We start from the raw sequence: 24,709 nt of genomic DNA on the forward strand, positions 1-24,709 counted from the left end.
TTTCCCTTACAACCCACTGTTTTTACAGGACCTGGAACCACCCAGTAAAAATGTGCTCTGAAACAAGCTGGTGCCATAAGAACTGTGAGCCCAAGAGGAAATTTTATGACTAACTTTGAAAGAAAAGCTTTCAGTTCCCCTGACAAATTTCACATTTTTTCCTATTATAAGAAACTAATAAAGAGTGAAGTAAGTTGTTTCCAGTAACAAGGCAGTCTTAGTATTTTGTGTGTACAAAAAAATCTCCAACTTGGTTCATTAAATTTATTTATTTTTTTCCCCTGGGTGGGGAGGGACTCCTGAATTTTAGGAATACTTTTTTTCTGAATAGCAATATGAACAAGATTACAGCATACTTTACAAACCCATATCAAGCAGTCTTATGGGTTGCTAAAAAGACATCCCAGGTGAAAACCCAGTTCCACAGTCAGTGGAAAACTTCATTGAAACAACACACTAGAGCTGAAGATAGAGATTTTAAAAGAGATTTTTCAGTGGGTACCTTTCTGCCCATACAAGACTAACCAAGGTGTAGTTGCCAATTCAGTGTTTGTGTTGAAGAAAATGGTGGAGGTGACAACGTCTGAACTTGTTTTGGAAAAGATGAGGAAGCTGAAGAAACTTTCAAATTTACCTTTTAACTGCCTAAAAAAACCAATGTTGAACTTGCACTCCAGTTACTCAGTAAGCAATTTAAAAGTCTGCAGGCCTAAAGACTCTTGCCTTACTGCACTTCCTAGGCTATTAGTGAACTATGCTTTGCCAGAAAAACAACTGTACACAAATTCTACAACACATCAAGTCCGTAGAACTTGCAACTAATGTTTATCCATAGGGTTAAACAACCAGATGTGAGACTGTCTTTAAAATTACTCCAACTTTCAGAGAAAACTGTGCCCCTGAACAGATTGAGTTGACCCTCCTTTTTATTACAGTTTTGCACATGATGCAGACAAACACAGTGGATTACGAGCTCCCAGTCAACAGACAGTAACCTCCAACTGAGAGACAACAGACTTTTCAGATGCATGTGCTACCATGTCACACTGTTCCAATCCCAAACTAGCTTTGAATCCTACGTGTATCAAGCACAAAAACAGACCCATTCCTTAGACACATCTTGGCTTAAGGATTTGTCCCTCAGTCAAGAGGTTTCCATTTAGAGGTGTGAGTTCTGACAGCTTTTGTTAACAGAGGTTGACCTTTTGCCTATCAAATTTGATGGGAAGACTGTAGTGGGCCTCAGGCTATGCCCATTTCTCCAACAGGAGCAGAAGGGAAAAGGTAAACCATTAGTGCCACTATTTTACACATAAACCATATTTATAGCTGCAGATGTCTGTGTCCCCACACAGCTCCTGCCATACGGACCACAGGCAGGACAACAACGTGTGTGTTAACTCATCTACAGTGCTGTTTTCTCTGCCCAAATATCATTGCACAGTTTAACAACCTTCCGTCGTTGCTTTTTTATTGCCACATAAAGACACCTGTGTGGTCTTGAAAAAACTAACATAGGAGGCTGAACTTTCAAGGGAATAGATTTGTCTTAAGCTGTCCAGTGCACAAGGCATGGATGTCTGCTGCAGCATCCCTCCCTTCCCACCTGGTCGAAAGAATGGCCTGAAAAGCCAACAGGTACAAAGACAAAAGGGACCCTCTCCCAGTATGTTTTACTAGGTGCTGGCAGAGGACTACTGCATAGTCTGCTCTAAGTTTTATAGATAGCAGGTGAGGAAGGGTGACATTTGGTGTGTATATCCTCAGGGACATTTTGTTTCCATAAAGTGTGGCTGAGTTTAATTAAAGTGCACATTTCTACTCACAGTTGTGTTAGCCTGGGTAGCCTGAATGCCTTGACAGGAAGCTGAGTGATCCTGTTTTTACTCAGACGAAGTGTTAGCAGGGACCGTGACAGACTATCAAAAGCACCAGGCTCCAGGGTGCTGATTCTGTTGCTCCCCAGGTAGCTGCAATAAATCACAGCAAGAAAATGAACATTTCTGTCAGAAATCACCTTTTGTCAGCATTTGGTCTTCAGACAGGCTGGTGAAATTACAGACTTCAAATCAGCTGGATTTCTGACTGCACAAAGTGCACAGTGTCTTGCCCAGAGCCATGTGACAAACATGGAGAAGTGCTGTGCACTTCCCAAGAGCTCCTTGATACTCTGCTACTTCTGCTAGGCTATGGGGAGTGGAAGCCAGAAACTAAAGAATATTCCAAGTGCATGCAATGAACCTGTTCATCCCCCATTTTCTCCTCAACATGTGCTCCAGGGCTCTTCTGTACACAGACATCTTAGCCACAGAAATTGTTTTTACTGGGTATCAGGCAACCATCAGTCATGTATCTATCATATCGTCTGACAACCAAGGGCAGAAACTTTGGTGCAAACTTGAATGCATGCAGATTTATCTCTCTGCACATCTTCCAAGGTACCTAAAACAAAGATTATTTTGTATTTCCCTGAACAGGTAAACTTCTCTATTGGGAGGGCACTACTCTGCTTAACTCTTCATTTTCTTCAAATAACCAATGAGAGATTTCTGTTCTTAACGTTCAGTAGCCATTTTAATGATCAATACTCATTCCTCATTCCCTCTTCCAGATGCATATGGGCTAATCTAGGAAACATCAGATACACTTCGCACTGGGAAAAGAGACAGACAGTTCTTCTTACTTCTAGGTTTACAGCTCTAAAGACACCCATACCTGGAAGACAGCAGGATACCTTTTCTCTGTTCCAGCATTCCAATGCAACCCAATTAATAATTTGCATTCTTAACAGACAAATCAGAAAACAAAAAGATAGAGCTCAAAAAAATAACCTGACAACAGGGACAGCATCCTACCTTCTAGTTTTCCTTTGATTTTAAAATCCTGACAAATAACCTCTTACTTTATCTGTTCATTCCCTCTCCTTTTTCTTAAAGGTTTGAGGCCCTTTTCTTTGCTGCAGTAGCTCAACAAAGGCTGTTCTCAACAAGAAAAACTCACAGCTCCTTTATGTGAAGTCCCTGTGGAAAGCAGCCGTTTCGGATTTCCGTGATGTCATTGAAACTCAGGTCCAACGTTTCCAGGGTAACGTAGGGCTTCAGTTGACTTGCTTCAATGCTACGGATCCTGTTGTGATGCCTGAAAGAGTCAGGAGGAGAAATGGAGAGTTTAGTTGTCTTAGAAAAACAGGAAGAATATCCAAGGCTGCAGGAGGCCCACAGGTTGGCCCCTGAGTTCACACACTCAGACTTACAGTCTTCAACAGCTGTCCAGGGAGAAACCCACACCAGAAAGATCCTCCCTAATCCCCACACTGTTCCTATGGCTAGAAAGACTCACTCACAGGTATCTGCAAGCTTCCAGACTCTTTCTGGTAGGGTGCAAGACTTTTCCCTTCCACAGAGCTATTGACGCCACTCATCAGTTTTTCTTCCAGTAATTTGGGCTTAGTCTCCTACAAGCCCACACTTCCAGAATGGATTTGTTACATGTAAGGACTGAGGTTCTAGATTTTATTCCTGCAGGAAAGGAGTGCTGATCAAAGTTTTAAACAACCTGCCAATGTTTTCCAGAGAGTATGGAATTTTCAAAGCAGGAAACAAATAAGTACATATGATCTCAGCAAAAGTTCTAAAACATTGTTTCCTTAATTCCTCAGGATTCTTCTGAAAACTCTGAGAGCTTTGAACTATGTTACAATGATTTGTAACGAAGAGAAATGCTATAAGGGAGCTTGCAAGCAGTCTTGCAAACGTTTCCTCATCTTTTGCTACCTTTGTCCCATTGTGCAATTAGGACAACTCTGCAGTACCAGTGCTTTGCCCAAGCACCAACTGTATGATCAGACGCTATAATGACAAGCTACATTTGCTGTCCTACCAGCACCAGTCTGAAGGATTAAAACTAGGATTTTTCTTTAGAGAAGGTACTACAAGCTGTCCTCAGGATTTCCACAGCCATCGAACAGTTAAATACCTCTAGATCTCATCTGTGCTCAACAGTTGAACTAAAATCCTCCCCCCCCAGTCCTTTCCTCTGACTCCTTTCTGGCTTGAATCAGTAGAGAGAACAGTAACCAATTAAAAAATAATACACTGCACATTAGTCACAAGAAGGAGAGCACATGCCTGATGTGAATTTAGACCAGTCACTGCTATTACTGGCAAGGCTGAGAGTGAGGCACTCCAAACAGAGACACTGCTCACCAGACACTTGAGAACTTGCTGAATAATAAGAGATAGCAGAGAGGGTTCAGACAAGTACTGTGCCTTAATCTGGCCAACTACCCACTGAGTAACCAGAAGAGGAGAAAGCAGCCAGTGAGAGCACTCTTGAATGCAAAGCAGGACGTTCCAGCTCTCCTGACAAAGCGTCAGCTCTTTGAAACAAGAATCTGATGGATGAGCTGACCGCAGCCTTCCAGACACTGAAGCTGATGGGTGTCTAGGAGCCCATCTTCTCCAGCTTCATCCCCATTTCAGGCTCTCCCAGGGGTGCAGACAAGCCCCTTTCAAATAAAACCTTTCTCCTCCAAAGAAAATACCAATAGTGCACAGCAAAGGACCTGGTCCCGCAGGTTCTGCTCCCTCATCTGCAACTTTATTCTCCCTGTTATTAAAACTAGATTGTTTCACTACCACATTTACCAGTATCTGTAAACAGAAGAGGGTAAAAACTGCATCCTCAGAACAATTTACTTTCTGGAGACTTACCCTTTAAACAGCCAGCACATAACCCTCTCTGGCACTGGGGAAACATTTGCCAAAATGCTGCTTTTGACTAATGCTTCTTTGACTAAAGAGTTTAAATGCTACTTAATTCAGTGGAGGCTCACAAGACATTAAGGACAAATTTTACACCACTACAGCAATGTGCTGCTGCTACTACAATGCAAAAATGTATTAAGAAAATAAGTAATAACTTATGTTCCCAAACTGGTTCTTCCATGGGTTACAGGCATACAGGTCTCTACAAACACAAACTGTATAAAAGGTAATGATATGGCTACTATCCAAATGACTGATATTCATTTACAGGTACAAATAAAGACTGGATTTTCACATCCATGCACACAGTCAAACAGAGGCCCAGTGAACTTACACTGCAGTGAGACTAAAAATACAAGAAAATTCACTCACAATTTTGTGACCTCCATCATTTAAAAACATGGACAAGTTTCTGTTCCCCAAGGACTAGTTTCTTTTGCAATGAACTTGATCAGTAGAATGAGCAAGTTAAAACATTTCAATCTTTTTTCCTTCTCAAAAGAGAGTCTATTAAACGTATGTGTGACCCTGATTCAGAAAAGTACTTCAACACAGGCGTAAGTGAAAGCAAACCCCAAGCATGTTTTCTGGAGCTCTCCTGAAACAAGGGCTGTGAGTTCAACTCTGATCTCATCCAGGCTGTGATGGACCTGGCTGTAAATTAACAGGAAATGAAAGCTTGTACAAATGAAGGTGGAGAAACTATAAATTACCTGACAATCCCTGCACAGGGCAGCTAAGTCTGCAAGGGACTAGGAGCATAGAGTGAGTTTGGACATGAAGTGCTCTTCAGAAGCCAATGTTATTTTTTTCTGGAATATTAATATTTATGTGTTTTAGTTGCTCAACATATATCCAATCTGCCTGCCTGCCAGATCTCCCAGCCTGTCCCAGAAGACAGACTTTAAGAAGGGAAGAAAAGGACAGGAAAGAACTATTTTGTTTGAGCCATGTTCACAATTTCCAGGTGAGTTCTGTCCACGTGCCTCTTGCTTTTCATGTGCTACAGCTGGCAGATTAGATGGATGCATTACTTCACACAAGAAAAAAAACAAAACAGGCTCCTTTCTCTCCCTCTCTCTGTCTCCTTCAAACATGGGCTGACTCCAAATGTAACTCTCAGCTCCAAACACCATTCCCAGCCAGTCCCAGCTGGGGAATGTCAGACAGTTTGCTGCAAAGCACTGCACCCTCTCAAAGCACTGCACTTCAAACAAAAGCAACCCAACTGACTTTTCCTATACACAGCATGTGATATGAACACAACATAGTCCAAACCTTTTACTAGCCTGATTACATTTTATTTTTCATTCTTTCACTAAGAGCTGAAATGCGATTTAACCCTTCCTGTTACTACTTGGATCCTTTCAGCTCATCTGCCTTTGCTCCTGATCTCACTGCAGGGGTGTTTTACAGTAAAAAGACCAGTGACATTATGACCTTACCACTCCTCTTTAACAGTGACTGGAAAAGGGTTGGAGTTTTCCCAACTAGCTCCTTAGTTTACACTTTGTTGGCCTCAAAGGTGACAGATCAGATTTTAGTACCAATCGTCGAAACCAGGCTTTAAAGTACAAATTATCAGTGCTTCCACAACCGATTTGCCTCCAAGTAACTTTTCCTCTCCCCACTCCTCAGGTATTACAGCCTGGAAACAGCTTTCCCTGTCTCACTTTAGCCAACCTTACCTCAAGAGTATACGATGACAGAGCTTCAATGTGAGATTGAGCAATTAGAGCCTGGAGCAGGAGCCAAGTCTCTTAGTTTCTATTCCCAGCTCTGGCACTGACTCATCTGCCTTGGGCAAGTTTCTTAACCCCTCTCTATCTCTGGTTTACAAATCTGTATGGGATTGTAATACTGTGCTAGGACGATGCAGCACTTCACTGAGAACTAAGAATTTGGATTGAAAGGAGTTCAAGTGAAAAAAGAAATCATAGGAACTAAGGAGCCTCTCCCAAGTCCATTTGGGTTTGCTCATGAATATGGGTGGATCTGGCTGAAACAGTTGAAATTCCCAGTTCATGTCCAACCTCATTCCCAGAGACACCCCATTTACAGCAGATCTTGAATGGCAACATTTGAGTGCCAAAAAAAGGTAACTCCAAGTCAGCAATGGATTACTTTCATGCTCTGAGCTGCACACATATGACATGTGTTCAGGAGCTGCTTCACCCTCAGGCCAGCACCAGCTACAGCTGCAGATGGGGAGAGGAGAGCTGAGGGCAGTCACCCTCCAGCCACTGCTGCTTTACCTGCCTGCACCCCAGGTCAACACCCTGAGGTACTGCAGCATTTTAGCCCTTGCACTTTGCACCACTCTTGAATAGGCCCTTCAGGATTACAGGAGATTTAGATTAAGCTCAGGCAGCTCTTTGCTGAACCAAGCCTGGGAGGACCATGTCAGGAAGCGAACGTGTGCTCTGCACTCCTCTGGGCTGCTGCAAGACAGAAAAACAAGCAAAATGTCTCAGCAAAACCAAAGCGTGTTTGGGTTTGCTCTAAGTCGGGAGGGAGCCAAAGGGGGTGGCAGGAAAACAACAGGTGGCACAAAGTCAAAAGCTTGCAGCATTTCCAGGAATCTCAGCCTGTATTTTAGAGGTAAAGTTACACTTTAATCCCGGTGGGTTTCCTCGTTCGAAGCGTCTTTGTGAATATTTATTTGATAAACAGGCTGTGAAACGGTTTCCACTAGACTTAAGAGGAGAAGAATTCACCTTCCCCTTTGCAGCAAGGCTGTCCTTTGGAGAACACTAATCAATTTAATTTAGACTGTGGCTTCAAACTACTTGTGTGAAATGGATGCAGAGAGCAGTGCAAACACACTCCTTTGTTGTTGGAGCCACAGTCACTTCCTCTCAGCAGCTGCCCCTCAGAAAGCTGACAGCGGAAAATCAAAGCAAGCAGCCCCTCAGATGGGAATGTTTGAGGGGCTTTGGCTGGACTGATTTAAATACAATCAGCACAAAACCTCCTAGTTTAGACAACACTTGAATTAAGGCTGCCTTGGCTGCTGGGAGTCTGCAGCACAAATGTTTGGTGTGAAGCGAGGCTAAAGGCAGGGAGAAGTCACATGCTTGGCCTTCAAGTCGTGTCAGTTTACAGAGCTGGCTGGGCTCAGGAAAAAAAAGCAAGCAGTAATACAGTAAACTAATTAAACCAACACCTGTTACAGGCATCAAAAATAAAATTGAGCTTCAAAAGAGAGGCTCTGCACCTCGGGTAGGGTTCTATTAATATGTGAGCACACTTTAAAAATTAGCATATGAAGGAGATCATAAGACCAGAAAGAAAGAGATTTAAAAGTTCAGGGTTTGGTTAGTGTTTCCATACTGGGAAACTACTGAAGAAACCAAATCCTAAAGCTAGAAAGAGTTATGGGGTTTGCTACTGAAGGACAGGCAAGGTTTGGTGTCAGAGACAGACCATGCAAAGAGAGAGGGATCAAAGGCCCCGTAACAGAAGATGGATCACATACGCTGTGACTAACTGATGCCTGGAAATACCTGCCCTCCTCCTCCACCACCTTCTCAATTCAGAGGAGATGGAGATTTAATATTGATCCTCCTAGAAACACTAGAGAAGATTCAAGACATGGGTTGCTACACACTCACCATAGGTGATCTGCCATCTGATTTTAGCCCATAACTCACTACACACAAAACCCAGATTTTTTGTTTTTAAAAAATCAGAGTCTCAGAGCAGAATGCAGTGCCTGAATTTTCCTGACAAGATGAAGGGGAATTGATAACATGGAAGATGTGTTTGTGTTTACAACAGCAGTAACTTTTACGTCCCTGCTTGTTCCAGTTACATTGCTACAACCAATAACTGAAAATCCAGCAGAAGTGCTTCTTAACATATGGAAAAAGGGAAAGAGGAGTGTCATTGTGACCAGCTTTGTTCACATTTTTTTTGTCATTGTCATCATCTCTGACTCAAGTTCATACAGTTTATCAACACTCACTTTCTCACATTATTTTAACTTATTACCTGTTACTTATAACATTTTTTTACTTCCAAATATTTTTATTTTGGAAACATTCCTCTGCTGTACTGGAATTTGTGAAAAATCTACTTTGTAGCAGCGTAGTTATCTCTGCAGCAGAAGATAATGTGAGCAAGCAGGTGACACGATGGCAATCTGTGGCACACTATCCCTTCCCTAAGAGGCTGAACTTCCTGAAGTAAGTCATTATGCTCCCCAACTGCTCTGGAAAAGCCACACTAAAGTTGTCTGACACTTGGCACTGTCAAGACACCGGGTACTTGCCAAGATAACCCATAAGGTTCAAGATTTTGTACCATCACAAAAATGTACATTTTTATCCAACATGTGTTGAATTTGCTTATGGGAACAGCTCTGCTGTCCTTTCAGAGTAAGGCTGCATGGGTTATTGTCCAGGCAGGATGCAAGGAATCAGCCCCCACTTTTCTCAGATGCTCTGAATCACTCCTTCCCTGAGGAATCCTAGTGAATTCCCAGGCTGCCACAGATACAGCTCTGTTTGTTCAGGTGCTGGCTGCATACACAAGAGCAGAGCAGTGGCAGTGCAAGCACACCACCACCCCCATAAGAAAAAAAACCCTACAAAAAACCCCCACCAAATAAAAAATACCCACCAAAAATGATTGTCTAATTTTTACAAGGATCTTCTATTTTTCTTAAAATTTTACATGCTCTACCTAAGTCTGTATGTGAGCATCTTCCCTCTCCCTACTACTCCTTCAGAAGAAAGCCTTTCCATGATGCAGCAGACAAAATCAGTGATCATTTTACGCTGTTTTAATTAAAAAGTGCCATATGTAAGTATAGGACAAGAACAGGCTGAAGGTCTCAAGACATTTCCCCATCTGCTGTACATCAGCTTCAAAAGTGATCTATCTCAGGGGGCTTTCATTCATCAGGTTATGTTCTTGCCTTGTGTTGGTGGGTTAGGATGGACAAGCACAAAGCAAACTGCCCACAGATATATAGGCTGGGACAGACAGCAGATTCCAGAAAGTTGTTTTATTTTTTCTCTTTTCACTGCATCTGCAGCTTTGTTCCAGGTCATGTACATCTGAAGTCAAAAAACAATCTGGGAGAGGAGATTTGCTCATTCATTCCTTTGGACCTGAGAGCAGCAAGTCAAGTCAGCGACACTACAAAGGGCTGGGTTATGAACTCCTTATTCTCACAAACAAACTGTTTCACTGCAGTCAACAGGACTATTCTTGTGAGACCAGTGTGACTCAAGAGCCATGTTTTCATTTCATCATGTTTTCATTTCATCATGTTTTCATTAAGGGCTACCCTGTGGCTGTCCACTGGACCACACTCATCTGCCTCTCACATTGATGGGCTGCAACCATCAACCCTGGTGCATGCAGTCCAAGCATGGCCTCAGAGCATCCTCAGGCCCTGGGTACCTTACCACAGGCAGATGTTATCCTCCTGCCAGGTACACTGACATAACTCTTTCAAGAGGCAGCCACACAGATAAGAGACAGATTAAGCACACTGTAGAAGCTGGCTTTCAGAGCAGCTGGATGTAACCAAGGGCCTAGATTTGATAAACATTCATTAAGAGCTTTTGCCAGGTTCAGTATGAACTGCACAAAGCTTTTCTTTTAACGTAACCAAAACCAGCACATCCTGCAAGATACATATTCTCTTAGGATATTTCTGCACTAGCAATGTTTATATAAACTTTTACTCATTAGATGACCTTATGTTTTGTGTTAGATCCACTGAGGTAAGTGATGTAATTTTTAAAAGCTCTCTCCCTCACTTTCATCTGCGTTTACTCTCACTAGACTTTTTTTTTTTACTTGCCACCATATGACTTTGAATATTTGCAATGCCTTCAGCATTCAATCCCATTAGCAGAGTAGAATGTGTGGGGTAGGCAGGATTAGAAGTTACTCATTTTTAAAACAGGGGTTGTGTTATCTCCTTGGCAGATTGCACAACCTGTTATGACAAAGTAATTAAGATTCCTGAAGACAAGACAATCTGTTATGAGCACAGCCCCCCCCATCAGCAACAGGGTGGTTCCAAGAGGACCCGAGTTTCTGCTCCCTTCTGGTTACATTGGATGTTTCATGCCTCCACAAAGGCTTTTTAAATGATGCATTCAGAAAGGGCACAGATTCATTAAAAAAGGCTATGCAAAGAATCTTTCATCTGACACAGCTTCTCAGCAAGGAAGGTGCTTTCCTGAACTTCTGTGAACTCAATACCAGAGCCCAAGCTTTATTCCCCGTGTGCAGCTCTGCCTCAAAATATTCCAGCAGGTCAAGAAAGGTGATTATCTCCCTCTACTACAAACCCAAATACAGCAAATGTTGTGTTGGATAAAAGTAAAAATGTACATTTGGTTTGGGATGGCATGGAAGGAGACCACCTATAAGTCATTAAGCATAATCCATGCCAGTTTTAAAACAGCCCATTTGTCAACACTCATTCATAACTGTGCTCATCTTTTACCCCCTTCTCTTCCAGTCCAAATCACTGCTAGTCACCTCTCCATCTTCTCACATTCCCTAGCTTCCATCTGGAGCAAGCACTGAGAAAGGCTGCAAAGGAGAGGAGAGGCCCTGCTGAGTGCTGAACTGTAAGAAGAACTGTCCTATGGGAATAGAAGGAAGACAGTCATGTAAGGTAAGTGGCAGTTTTCATACAAGAATGCAGGAAACCACAGGGCTGTCTGAATAAGGTTGTGAGGTTCAGCAGAGCCTCTTTGAAGGAAGGGCTGCATCAGTATGTGAAAGGGGTCACTCAGTTGCTGGCAGATGACAGTCAGCTCAGTGTTTCTATGTTCAGAATCTTATGCCTTTGGTCTGCTGGTCTCTTGCTCCACCACTGGCTTTTCCTCTTCCACTTACACTTCAAGGGCTTTCTTCTGCTGATGAAACTTGCCAGCCAAACTCAATTTTCTATCACAAACTAAATACATAAGTTAGTCCTTGAAACCAAAGAGCCCAGCTTTACTCCACTGGTTTGGTGCTCTGATGAGTTTCTGCTCTCCACAGCCTTACACTTGCACAGCCCCCCAGCACAAGGAGAAGCTCCATGTCAGGGCTGCTGCCTCAGCCCCCCGTCCTTACCACTGGCCTCAAAGATGAGTCAGGTTTGTGACAAGAAGGAACAGACGCTAAGAACCAGATCCAGCCCAGATGTCAATTTAAGCAGCCCAGAGCAGAGGCTGGAGCAGCTACCCAGTCCCACTCCCAGAGACAGCAGCCTGTTTTCATTTTCATTGCAGGCAAGTTTTGTGCTTCTAATCAACAAGGACAGTATTTCCATTTGAAAGCCAATAGGGTCCAGGATCACAAGGCATGTAGGCACTTTTATCCTTAAATCCTGATGCTGATTTTAGTTTCTCTTTGTGTAATAAATGATCAAAGTAAAGAAGATCCACCACAGCCTAGTGAGTGCATGTGTTTTGTGGGTGGCTTTGTTTTGCTTTTGTCTCTCCACAGGAGTGAGGAGGGGAAAATACACAAGCCAAAAAGCAATTAAAGTGCAAACCAAATGTAATTACTCTGCCCATGATGCTGGGACATTAATCCAAACTGTAATTACAAGCAGACTACTTGATAGCATGCACTGTTTGGGCCTGGAAGCCATGATGTAACACAGGGATTTTTCCCACCTTTGACAGAAGCACAATGAAATCAGGTGGCTTTAACTACACAAGAGCTCTGTGGCCCTGATACTAAGGTAGGTAAATAAAGGACAACACATGAGTATGTTTACTCTCCAGAGCATACTATAAAGACTCATGGAACTTGCAGAAGAAGTTGCTAAAGTATTTGCCCCTTGAAGAAGGCAGCAGTTGCAGAAACATTTTTGACTGGCCAGTCAAACTCCCGTTAACACTTTAGAGATGTAGATAGGCTGGCTGGTTAGTCTGTTCCAACATGACACACACTTGTGCTCTGTTGAAAGGGCTTATCTGTCTTGTCAGCAAGGTCGCTAGAACAGGGATAGCCTCTGGGTAGACTTCACTGTCAGCACTGCTCCCTGAGACATTTCAGCCTGCAAGAAGGAATAGCTCTGGTGTGGAAAAGCAATGCTCAAAGAACACATCTCTTCTCAACAAAGTCTAGGCCCCCGGTTATTAATACAGCATATCAAGCAGGAAGGATGGTTTCAAGAAACTGCAAAACAAGGTGTCAAAAGATCTAGGAAACAGAAAATTTGAGCTCAGGAATAGAACTGCTATTGTGCTAAACCAGGCTAGTGTAAAACACTATCTGTTCAGGCTTCCCTAGAGCAGAACTTGTGAAATCAGTGGCAAGCATTTACCACCACTTTGCCAGTAAGTTCTTCAGAGTTCTTTAATAAGACCATTTACTTCTTCAGCACTGCTTATTTTTAAAAAGATGACAGCTGTCTCAAGAACATGCCAAAAAGGTATTCCTTTTCCAGGGCACCTGAAGAATTCCATAAACTCCAATTCCTTTCCCTGGTTGTGAATGCTAATCAACCCTCCATTCAGCAACTGCTTCCACACAGCACGTACATGGATTGGACTAGAGAAGATATTTTAAGTCTAAAAGCAGGCCATTCATAGATTCTTTCTTTTGCCAGCAACTCTTAATTTCTTCCCCTCTGCCCAACTTTTTTCTGTGCTCAGACCTGACCACTAGAACAGTTGTCTTTGCACTCATACACCTCTACATTTCTGTTGCACTTTTCAGCTGCCTTTGCTATTTTCCCTTATGTGCAATTGAACATTAAATGGTTTGACAGGCAGAACATGTACCCACCCAACCACTTATTCCCTATCAATATTTACGTGGAATTCCTGTTAACAAGCAAGAGTTATGCAGACACTTGGAAGGGAGGGTAACCTCTTAAGTGATCACTTCATCTAAAGGTATGACTGATCACTTTCTCGCTTACCTTAACCAGAAATCAGATTTTCCACCCTGCATACCCCCCACAGGGCTGGTTTTGCAAGAGTAAGATCATAACTTTTGATGTGATCTCCATTGTCTCTGCAGTTACTTAAGGAAATAATTAGGGGTTAAACATAATTGAAAACCCAGCACACAGCCAGCTCTTATTGAATTAGAAGTGAGCTTTCTAGAGATTTTTTTTTTGCTAATATTTTCCAACCTAGACATGGCAGGGAACTTCAGGGAACATTATTCCTACTAGGGTTTCTTTACCCTGAACTACATGCTATTTCTAATGGTGCCAGTGGAAGCATTGATGGAAGTGCTAAGCATTATATGGAGCAGAAGGTAAATGGTAAAACTTTGAACCCCATGGGCAGGATTCATTTTTTAAACACCTTTCCTAAAACAGCTTTAGCCTTGTTACATGCAGAGGAACTAAAAGACAATGCCTGCTCTCAAGACTTCCAGGACCCTTGAAAGTAAGCAAAATGGAGACATTCTCAAAGTGCTGTATGGCACCATACTTGGAAAAAAATCATGACAATCTAGCCCCACCCATGTTCTTACTCCTCCCCAAGCATCTATTTTCAGCTGGTGCTGAAAGGGAATTGTAGGCTGGGCAGATGATGATCTGAGCAAGCACTGCTGGTCTAACAACTGGGATAAGCTAAAGACTCATAATGAGGACTAACTGGGCAATCTCAGTAAGGAGGAAAGCACAGAAACAGGAACACATACTGACAGTTTCCCAAGTCTGTGCTATTTTGTTACCAGACTGAATCAGCCAAACTTTGAGAGAAAAATTGAGAATTCTACCCAGAAATAATTCAACTTCCTTTTATTGCAGCTGCAACTCTGCTTTTACTCCCCCCTGAGCAAACTAAATTGCCATTACTAGTAGTTTTCAGGCAGGAAATTCCAATATGCTAAAAAACCCTTACAACTCAGCAAGTTATGTTTGAAATCTGCTCAGTCTGTGAGGACTAACAAAGGAATTGCTTTTGTAGACATGTGCTTTATTTGCTATATGCCATTAAATGAGACAGTCAATCTACCACAGATATTAATAGTAAGTTTAGGCTATTCTAAGGCTCAAATATGAGGCTATTTTTCATAATGACCTTAACAAAAGATCATGGTCATAAATGACCCTAACAACTAATCTAAGCTTGGTCTGCAGAGGGAGAGAACTTGGAAATCTTGTGCATTACTCATGACACACACCTGCCCTTGGACAACACAACAAAAGACACTTTTACATTCACAAATTACAGCTGTCCTGGGGCCATACCTGCTTAGAAGCAGCACACTTACCCACACAGAAACTTGCTCAGTCTTGGGGTATAACAGATAAGTAGAACACACAAGATACTGTTCCAGTATTCCAAGTCTTAATCTTGTGTTCTGTCCCACAAGACAACTTATGCCGTCTCCTTCCTCCAGAACCAACACTTACCTAGCATGGCCTACTAAGCAGCACTCAGATGTCAAGAGCAGAAGCAGCTGCCATGGCTGCACAAAATAGTTATCCTCATTAGTATATACATAAAATGGCCTCAAGGAATAACTGGTATTCCATGAGCTGCCACCAGCTTTCACTGTCTCTTTCCTCTGGCCAATTTTCACACTGCTCTACATGTGCCCAGACTGCTTTCTGATGCTCTTTTGTTGAGTCTGAGGACTACATGCTTTCCTGCTGTTGCTTTACTAGAAGAAATGATTACTCACTCCCCTGGAATAGCCTCAGATCATTTGCCATTTCTATGCACTCACATTGTAGGTGAAAGCTTGAAGAGGATGGGCAAATGATTAGAACAGTTACAACAGCCCAAACGAGAAGTCAAAACAGCATCTCTTCTGGAACTTGGGAGCACATGATTAATGAGAATTTCCTCCACTGGGAAAGGCTCTTGCAGTCTTTGGCCTTAAAAACTAGCAGACTTTACACACCAGAGGCTTACTATGAACTCAGAGCAAAACAAACAAGAGAGGTGGATTTTAGAATATTTTATGCCGCTATGTTGTTTGCATACTGAGCAGCCTGCCTGCCAGCATTCTTTCTGTTCACCTCACCACATTGATATATCCACATTCAAAACCAGAAGCTTAGTAGTGTAGCCTGTAGCATGGACAAAATACTCAGAAAGCAACACACTCTCCAGCCTCTGAGATGAACTGCCTGAGTAAACACTGGAGAATTGGTCCCTGCAGATATTACGTAAGAACTGATGCAAGCTGGGGCTGGGGGTGAATCTGCTCCCACTGAGGGATCTACACCTGCATACAACACTTCGCCTTACTTGGCAGAGAAAGTTTTCCTTGTGAAAGCAATTATGGAGCATGGCAGGCAGCAGGGTTTTCTGAGCTGCCCAAGACACATCCTGCACACAAGCAGAGCCTGCTGACTTCAACAGGACCCTGCACACGGCTGTATCTGAGTCATCTGTGCTTTGTGCTTATGAGTACAAAACCACTTGCTGTGACCCAGATGGAATTAACTGAGCATTCTCCTTATTTCTAATTGTTAGATCATCCCTTTTATAACTCCAGCAAAGATGACTTGCAGACTAAGTCTCCTGGGGGTCAAGGCAGTTGTTTTGTTTGTACAGCAATTAGCACAGCAGGATCCCAGGCCACAAATGGCTTCCAAGGCTACATCTATGCTATCGTGTTAGTTCAAACCTCAGTTCTTCATTTAAGCCACCACCTACATGGAGGTTTATGCTCTAGCCCAGTCAGTAATGTGAAGTGAGCTCACACCTCATGTAAAGACCAGCTCAGGCTTGAGTGTGCTCTATAAACAGCAGAGATGCAGCAGTTTCAAGCTCTTTTCTCTAACGGGGGTCACCCAGAGAAGCTGCCATAGGCAGGAACTGAACCTGCAGTTCTGATTCTCAGCTGAGTCTTCACCATCTTCACTTGAAAAGCAAGGATGAAACTGGAATCACACCTCAACATCACCTCATCCCCTGGGAAAGGCTTGTGGAAACAAAGGTGTATTTGCTAGATCACACTTGGATCAGCAGAGTACAGAGACTGCTAGCATTGATTCATCAGCTAACTTTGCAAGACATGTTTGTCTTGGGTGAAAGCAAAACAGCAGCTCAAAGAATCTAATGGACCACATGAGTCTTTAGAAGGAGGCTCTGCAAACCCCATTTGACAACACTAGTGAAGCAGTGCAAACAGCACTGAAACAACAATTGTTTTCCCAAGCCTTCACTAAGAAAGCATCAATAGCATGATCCTGATTCTGCCATGTCAGGGATCTCTAAGACCAGTCAACTCTAATTCTGTACAAAGGTTAGCGAGATACAATACAATTTAAAGCAAAGGTCAGACAAGAAACAAGGGTCACTAAATGTGAGTAATTTAACCAGAATTATGAAATTCCCACTACTTAGAGGAAAAGCTCCCAAAGAAACCATGCAATTCAAATGGAAATGTTACTCCTGATGCAGAAATTAGACTGCAGTATTTGACTTGTCTTACGCCTGACATCTGGACAGAATACCAGAATACTCTCCTTTTCATGAGGATCATGCTGCCCCGAATTGGCATCAGAGCTCACTAGTCCTTTCAAGCAGACTATGTTCCCTACTACTCCTAATTTCAAAATCTCCATATATTTAGTTTTGAAATTTTACATGATATATTTTGCCCATGGCACAGTGGATCACTTATTCTTCTCTTATTAGTCAGCCCTCTGTTTAATTACATTTTAATGTGAATTGATCTTTACATTAATGAGTCTGTAAAGAAGATTGATTTTCTTCAAGAGACTTTTATGCTCAGTTTGGCAGCAGACTAGTCCTATTGATTTCGCTTTCCTCAGTAAATACACTGCAGAGTGTCATTGCATCCTCTGTGAATCAGCTAATCCTATTTCACACTCTTTTGCTTCAAAAGTCCCTATTCTGACTTCCTTGTTATCTGTGTTTATCCAGAGCAAGATCATGGGGCCAAAGCACCTCAAACAGCTTTGACTAGTGCTAACATACAGCTGACTGCCATGGGTCACTGTCCCCTTTGTTCCTAAATGGTTGGGGGCTTAAAAGACTTACAGTGAAAGAAATGAAAGTTATTTTTAAGTGTTTAATCTTTCAACTTCTTTAATTCCTAGAGAACTAAGGATGTGGCACAGAGTGTGCTCTGTTCACACTTGCTTCAGACGTCTGGTCAGCAGGCTCTCCACTGAGCTCTACAGCTGTGTAACAGCCTGTGCTGGCATGCCTGCATCACTAGATGCTGACTGAAGCAGGTTTCAGAGCTAGGGCAGAAGACAAGGATCCATATCCATCATCCCATGCAGAAATCCCCCAAAAGCCCTCCAGGATACTGGTAGATGAAGCAGTGGCAGACAGGTCTCACAGTAAGGGCTGAGCTTGCACCTGCACAGAGGTTAGTGGGAAATCTGTAGTAAAATGAATGCAGAGCTGACTGCAGCTTAGGTCCTCTTAGCTGGCATGCTAGCAAGGCTCAGAGACTCTCCATGCAAGTTAGTGCAGAAGCTGGATATGAGCAGGCTGAATTCTGCTGCAAATAAATGGTTTCTTCCATTCTCCCCTTCCCCACTGGATCAGGGAGCAGTCTTTGAGAGCCTACAGAGTTAATAAACACACTTGAGTTGCAGCAGAACATTGGAAAGGGAAATCCTCAGCCAAGAGCATGTCAGTGAAAACATCCTGCCATCAACTCCCAAATGTCCAAGTCTAGGAACTGTAGCTAAATTACAAATGCTGTGGGAATTTCAGGCAAGATTCTCCTCTCAACTACTCCGACATAATTTCGGAATGAATCCAGATTCAGTCTCTCCCCCTTCCAGCTGAATTTCCTGGCTTTTCTTTGCATTACCAGATGTTTGCATTTAATGTCTGTCTTTATTTGGTAATCCATACATAGATTATTTTTCCCTTCTGTTCCGTTAAAAGCCTTATCAAGTCCCTTATGTTTGCTCTTGTTGAGATGGACAACTTTGGCAGTATTTTCAACCTGTAAGGCAAACAAACTGACTCTTCAAGGAGTAATTAAACTGAACTCAGCTTTATGGCAGTATATTAGTGCATAGCATGTTATGCCTGCATCCATCTGCAGCCTGAAGCATCTAAAGATTTGCAAGAAAGTCTTGAGAATTCTCTCTCCAACAGATTCCCACATGCTTACACATATACATAACTGACCCACAGTCCACACACATGTGGGGTCAAGCAAGTTTTGGATGATGGAGACAGGTGTGGGAAACTAAAAAGACAGGGAATGCAAAGTGATCAGGCATGACAGATTCTTTCTCCCAGCACCAAAAGGAGAAAAAGTCTTTTCCAGTTTAGGAAGAGTAGGAGATAAAGTAAATCATTCAAAAGGGCTGTTTTGAGTGACAAATTTGCAACCCTTGTTTTTATAATACATTCACAGCCCTTTGGAAATACTTAACCACATGCAATATACAAAACCTACTTCAGAGGTTTGTGAGGTAAACACACTTCAGACATTTCTAAACAGTGGAAAAAAAAGGAAATATTTATTTTTCTGTAGCAGTAAGAATACACTGTAACACTATATACTTAAACATAAACCAGTTTCTCAATACAGTCTTCATCATGAGTCTTCACCATGGGTTTGGTTTGGCAGCCTCCCCAGTTATTACCTCACAGATTTGAAGGGCCAGAAGAAACCAGTATAACCATATAATCCTTACACCACACAAGGCCAAATAACTTTACCCAACAATTTGCATATCAAGCCCATTAACCTAGAGTTGAACTAAAGGGCCATCTTTTAGGAAGCCATCCAATTGATTTAAAGACTTCCAAGGATGGAGAAAGCTTCACTTCCTCAGCAAATCATTCCAATGTGAGTTAGTCAGCAACATCGATTAAAGCAGTTACTTTAGAACATCTTTCAGATTATTTTTACCTCTTATAAAAATTAAAAGGAAATGCAACAGGGGGAAAAAGTGGCATTCTCTGAAACAAGCTAAACAAAGAGGTCCTTCTTGCAGAGGTATGACAGCAGCATTACAGATCCCACTATCAGTTATTTATGTGTAGCAGCTGAGGAAAGCAATACAGATTTCTGGAAAGTGATACTAAGCAGGTCTGTTTAGAATACCGTCCTTTTATCATTTGGCTTTGTACCTTACCCTTCCTTCTGCACCACTCCAAGATTTCAGAGGAGCTGTAAATCTACTGCCTTCCACCAGTCATTATTCCTCCTTTCCAAACTGCTTATTTCATTTCAGGAATTAAAAAAAACCCCAAAGCTCTAGCAATTTGGTCCTTTGCCAAAGGCTAAATTAATAGCAAAAATAACAACAGGGGCTTGTGAAACTTGGATCCTTTATAGACTTTGTGAGAAACAAAAGCCAATTTGGGGGGCCTAGAACTATATCCTGGATGGCAAATTGTATGCAAGCTTTCCATCCATAAATCAGATTTCTGGAGTTTTTTGAATCCCAATGCATAACACACTGGGTTGTGCAGCAGCCTGGTAAGCTCAGTTCAGATGGCAGACAGATGGTCTCTCATGTCAAGGGATCGTGTCTTAAACGAGGGACCCTGCTTGGAGGGAGTTGCTGCCCTGCTCTGCAGCCACCAGCCCCCAGGTCACACATCCAGCCCTTCACACATGGTCACACAAGCAGGGAGAGGCTGCAGCAAGAGGCAGAAATCAAACAAGATGGTTTCACACCACCTGAATGAGACATTTAAAAGGTTTGATAACTGCTGAGACACAAACCATCCCCTCCCATGCAGGAGCTGAAGTGGTTACTTAGGCATTTAACAAAGACACTTGCTAGATCCAGCACTGATGATAGAGGTGCACTTTGGCTCTCGAGCTCTGCAGGAACATGGTACCCCATGAATGAGATCAAAGGCTCTACATCAAACTAAACTCACTTCACACCAGGAGTGAGATATGGACACCAATTTGAAGCTAAGATCCCTAAATTGAATTAAGACAGTGAGGGAGTTCTTCCGCTTTGCATATGTTAACACTGCCTAATGGAAGAGCAGGAACAGTGCCAGTTCACTTCACTCTATTATGTCCTTGATTTAAATAACAGGAATATACTTTTAGTCAACAGATTGTCTTGAAGCTGGAGCCCCGTGAGCTCGAGAGGCCAACCACCTGGTGGTATGGACATGGGTACTTTCCACTACAAGGAAAAGTAAATCCCTAGTAAATAGGAACACCTGCCTGTAGATGTAGGCTGCATTGCCATGCACACTGGAAGCCATTGCTTGAACTGCTCAAGCACATTGCTGGAGCGCACATTAGCTGTTACCACTTCCCCTTCCCAGGAACTTGGGATGTATCACACATACCTCAGCAAAATTCCTTCTCGGTGTGCATTACAAGCACACACATGCAAAAATAATTTTAGAAATCCACACTCTTAAGGTATAAGAAGTTTGATATTATAATGTCTTTATTCCCTTCAGCAGCATTCCCAACCTGAGACCCTCTGTGGTAGATACAAAGACTCAGGTGTCTTAACACTTCTGCAGGCACTTAAACTACCAAAGTTAGGAACTTCAAAGCTTCTGCAGATGTAGCATTACAATCACCTATCACCCTCTCAAAAGAACAAGAGAAAAAAAGAATTTAAAAGAGACCATAAAAACGTGTCTGGAATGAGCTCCCTGAAAGACTAAGATGTGAATAGTTTCTGGCTTTAACAGAAATCATCAGAACAGGGCCAAGGGAAAAACAAATATAAAAGGTAAAATTGTATGCTCTTTTAATAACACAAGTATGACAATGATTGAAATCCAAAGGCAGATGAGAAAAAATAACTTACTCAATATATAGCTAACCTGTGAAGTTTGTTGACAGGTTACCACTGACCATAAGCACAACATTAATTCAGCCAAACCTCACACAAACCATATTAGTCCAGAAAATGCTTCTTAACTAAGGTGCAAACAAGCCTGATAGAAAAATCTGCAGAGTCAGCAGAAATAGTTGTGCCACACGTGAAACTCTGTCAGTAGCTACTAAACCTACACCACAAACAGTCTAAAGTCAAAAGCAGAAAAAGGTGGCAGCAACTTACAGGTAGAGGAAGCGGACACTGGAAGCAGCAGGTCCCAGGGAGGGAATGGCAGTCAGCTCATTGTTGTTCAGTTGCCTGCAACAAACAGAAATTAGTTGTTGAAGCAAGCAGTGTGAGAGAGCAGGGGATAAGCATGTTATTTCCTTACCCGCCCCCCAGCTCTCTGGGAACACTGGCATTCTGGTAGAGGCCCCTGTCTCAAGGGGTTTGTCCAAGTCTCTATGACAGTCTCACCTAACCCTCCCAATAGTTTAATAAATGACAGCCACCATAACTGGTCCCACAATATCCTCTTTATGGAAGCAAGGCTTTTTTTCCCCCCTTCTACCCACTCCTTTAAGCAAAGCCAAGCACAACCAAGGAAGGCACTGTGCCACAGGCCCCCATCAGCCTGAGTCTCCACAGATGATCAGGGATCCAAAGGCTATAATTAGAAGACTGCACCCATCACCATGAGGCAGCCAGGCCCCACTGCCTCAGCACAATGGATTTAACTCCCTCCCCAAGCAGCAGCTCCAGCTCAAAGCTCCAGGCCAGGGTGTGATGGCCCAGCAAGGTGCCATGGCCGCCTCAGGCCTCCTCTCCACGCCAGGCCAAGTCCTGGAAATCCTGCAAGGGGCAGCCCTGCAAAGCCAGCAACACACACACAAAACAGGCACTTGGTGCTGTAATGCCACCCAAATGAGGTGACCTGCTCCAGCCAGCCAGGGAGCACCATGCAGCCCCCTGAGGCTAATGGCAATTGCAGACAAGGCCTCACTCCTGGAAAGGCCAGTAGAAAAATGTCCCCCTCAATGGCCTAATGTTTGAAGTGTTTTTCTGACTGAAAACAGATCCGTGTCATGTGACAGGCTCTTCCTTAGTTTAAAGAGCCCTTGTTTGTATGGTGAATTAGTCAATTAATTACTGTAACAGTCGCTTGTCTGGCTGCTTGAAAATTACCTAATTTCTTAGCCATCTTGCCCGCTCCCCCGCCACCGCACACTGAGGCCATTAAAGCCGAGCCCCTGCCAGGCTGAGCAGCCCAGGGCAGCTCCCTGGGACCTCCCACCACCCTCGATGGGCTATCGCTCCAGGCAGAGCCTGGCTGGGTCTCTCTGCTGCCTGTCTTTAAAGTGTTCCCCTTCTGCAAGGGGAACTCGTAAAGATGAGGACTCAGGTGTGTGAAGCAGAGCATCCCACAGCCGGCACAACGGCGGAGCGCGGTGCAGCCGCAGCACGCCAAGCCGTGGCATGAGGTGGGGAAATCCTAAATCGTGTTTGCTTGGTTTTTTGCTTTCCTTTAAAACTTTTTTTGCAGGTGGGAGAGGGCAGCAATACATCCATCCCAGAACTTCCTTCTGAATCTGCTGAGAGCAGGCAAGATACTTGATTTCATAAGGAGTTCCAGGCACTACTAGGATAAAAGCTTTCCTCAGCCTCAGCTCTGCCTCTGACATTATACCTGTACCATAAATGTAAGGGAAAAAAAAGCCAGCTGCATTGCTATTCAGCAAGGAGCTCCACTTTACAACTAAAAGCTTCTTGTTGTTCATATATAGCAAGGTCTAGAGCTTTCAAAGGTACTACTAAGCAAGCAGGAAAGAGCATTGAAATGCTCCTATTTGTGCCCTGTTTTTATTAATATCCAATTGAGCACCTTTTGGAAAGGCACAGGAAAAGAGGATGATAAGCCCACCTTCCAATAGCCTGGCTCAGCTCTGGTTAAGCAGCTCCAACATGAACAAACATCTAACAACTGCTCAAACCCTCCTCTGACATAAGTGTGATTTTCATATATCACCCTCCTGTCAGGTCAGAAGTTGTTTTCCCACCTCATTTTCTCTCATACTCACAGGCACCAGTTGCTGACAGAGACAGCCAAGCTTGGTATTTGCCTGGGATTTCCCTGTCATCTTCCCCTTCCCCCATGTAAAGGAACAAAAAAAAAAGCAATCCACCCCCCCAAAAAAACCCCACAAACCCAGAACAGCCAGCCTTTAAAGTTTGAGTCTCCTTTCTCCTCCCCTTTGACGACACAAACCTGCTGCCTCTGGGTGCAAAGGCAGAGGAGGAGGGGGGCACCCATATAAAATATTTACAGCCCAGCTGCCAGGCTGGTGTCAGGCTGAAATGGAGCCTACTCAAGAATAGCACAGCTCTCCAGAGCTTTCAGTGAAATGCACTTTAGAGAAGAAAAGGTGAGTTGTTTGGAGAGGAATTTTAGCACAGTTACTGCTGTTTTGTTATAAATGAGCTTGGAAAACCTAAGAGCCACACAACCTGTGATCCATATGACCTGAGGAAACCCCAGAAAGGACCACAGGGCCTACCCCACAGCACCACCCTCCATCCCACACTTTCAACCAAGGTATGAGAATGGATGGACCTCAGAAGGGTGTAGTTAGAGAGAACCACTAAAGGGGCAATAGAAAGCATAGGTGTCCTGAAGGAGGAAAGCAGTGTCACACTCAAGCCCCTTCCATCTAAGACTCCATCAGCACAAAGATACTTATTTGACAGCATGTTGGATCATAGAATTTCATATAATTTGGAGCTACTAAATTTCACCCCATGCAGAGAATCTTTTAACAGAAAAAAGCTTCTTAAAAAAACCACAACTGCCTAAATCCAGGGAAATGGAAAAATGCAGTGTAAATACAGATATTACTTCATTACCATCTTAGTAATGTAAACTAGAGAATCAAAGTTGTTATATGCTCAAATCTTTTGGTTTACAGAGATTTTCTTAAAATTAAGATAAAACAGGTTTTTTCAGAATACATTTGTACTAATTATTCATATAGAGAGAAACAGAACTTTAAGCCTCATCTCATGCTCAGGAACCACCAGCACAGTGTTTGAAGCATCATGGGAGGTTTCAGGTCTTATCAATACATCTATTATTTGGGGCAATCTCTTTCCCTGAGGCTGAGTTGGTTTGCCCAACACAGTGTGCAGTCTTGCTCTCAAGACATGCCACAGCATGATGCTTATTTCATGAATGTTTGTA

The 24,709-nt window shown here is 43.0% G+C and overlaps 1 protein-coding gene across 1 annotated transcript in view; it reads right to left on the reverse strand.

Annotated features, from left to right (window-relative positions):
- LRIG1 (leucine rich repeats and immunoglobulin like domains 1) overlaps positions 1 to 24,709 on the reverse strand; it is a 90,337-nt gene that overhangs the window by 28,898 nt on the left and 36,730 nt on the right. Inside the window, exons 3-5 of the mRNA XM_051627153.1 lie at positions 21,718 to 21,792; positions 3,001 to 3,138; positions 1,827 to 1,970 (exon numbers count right to left, since the gene is read on the reverse strand). Coding sequence (XP_051483113.1) covers positions 1,827 to 1,970; positions 3,001 to 3,138; positions 21,718 to 21,792 — 357 coding nt within the window. The remainder of the gene's footprint in view (positions 1 to 1,826; positions 1,971 to 3,000; positions 3,139 to 21,717; positions 21,793 to 24,709) is intronic.

The sequence above is a fragment of the Apus apus genome, chromosome 9, assembly GCF_020740795.1.
Source record: "Apus apus isolate bApuApu2 chromosome 9, bApuApu2.pri.cur, whole genome shotgun sequence".
NCBI lineage: Eukaryota > Metazoa > Chordata > Aves > Apodiformes > Apodidae > Apus > Apus apus.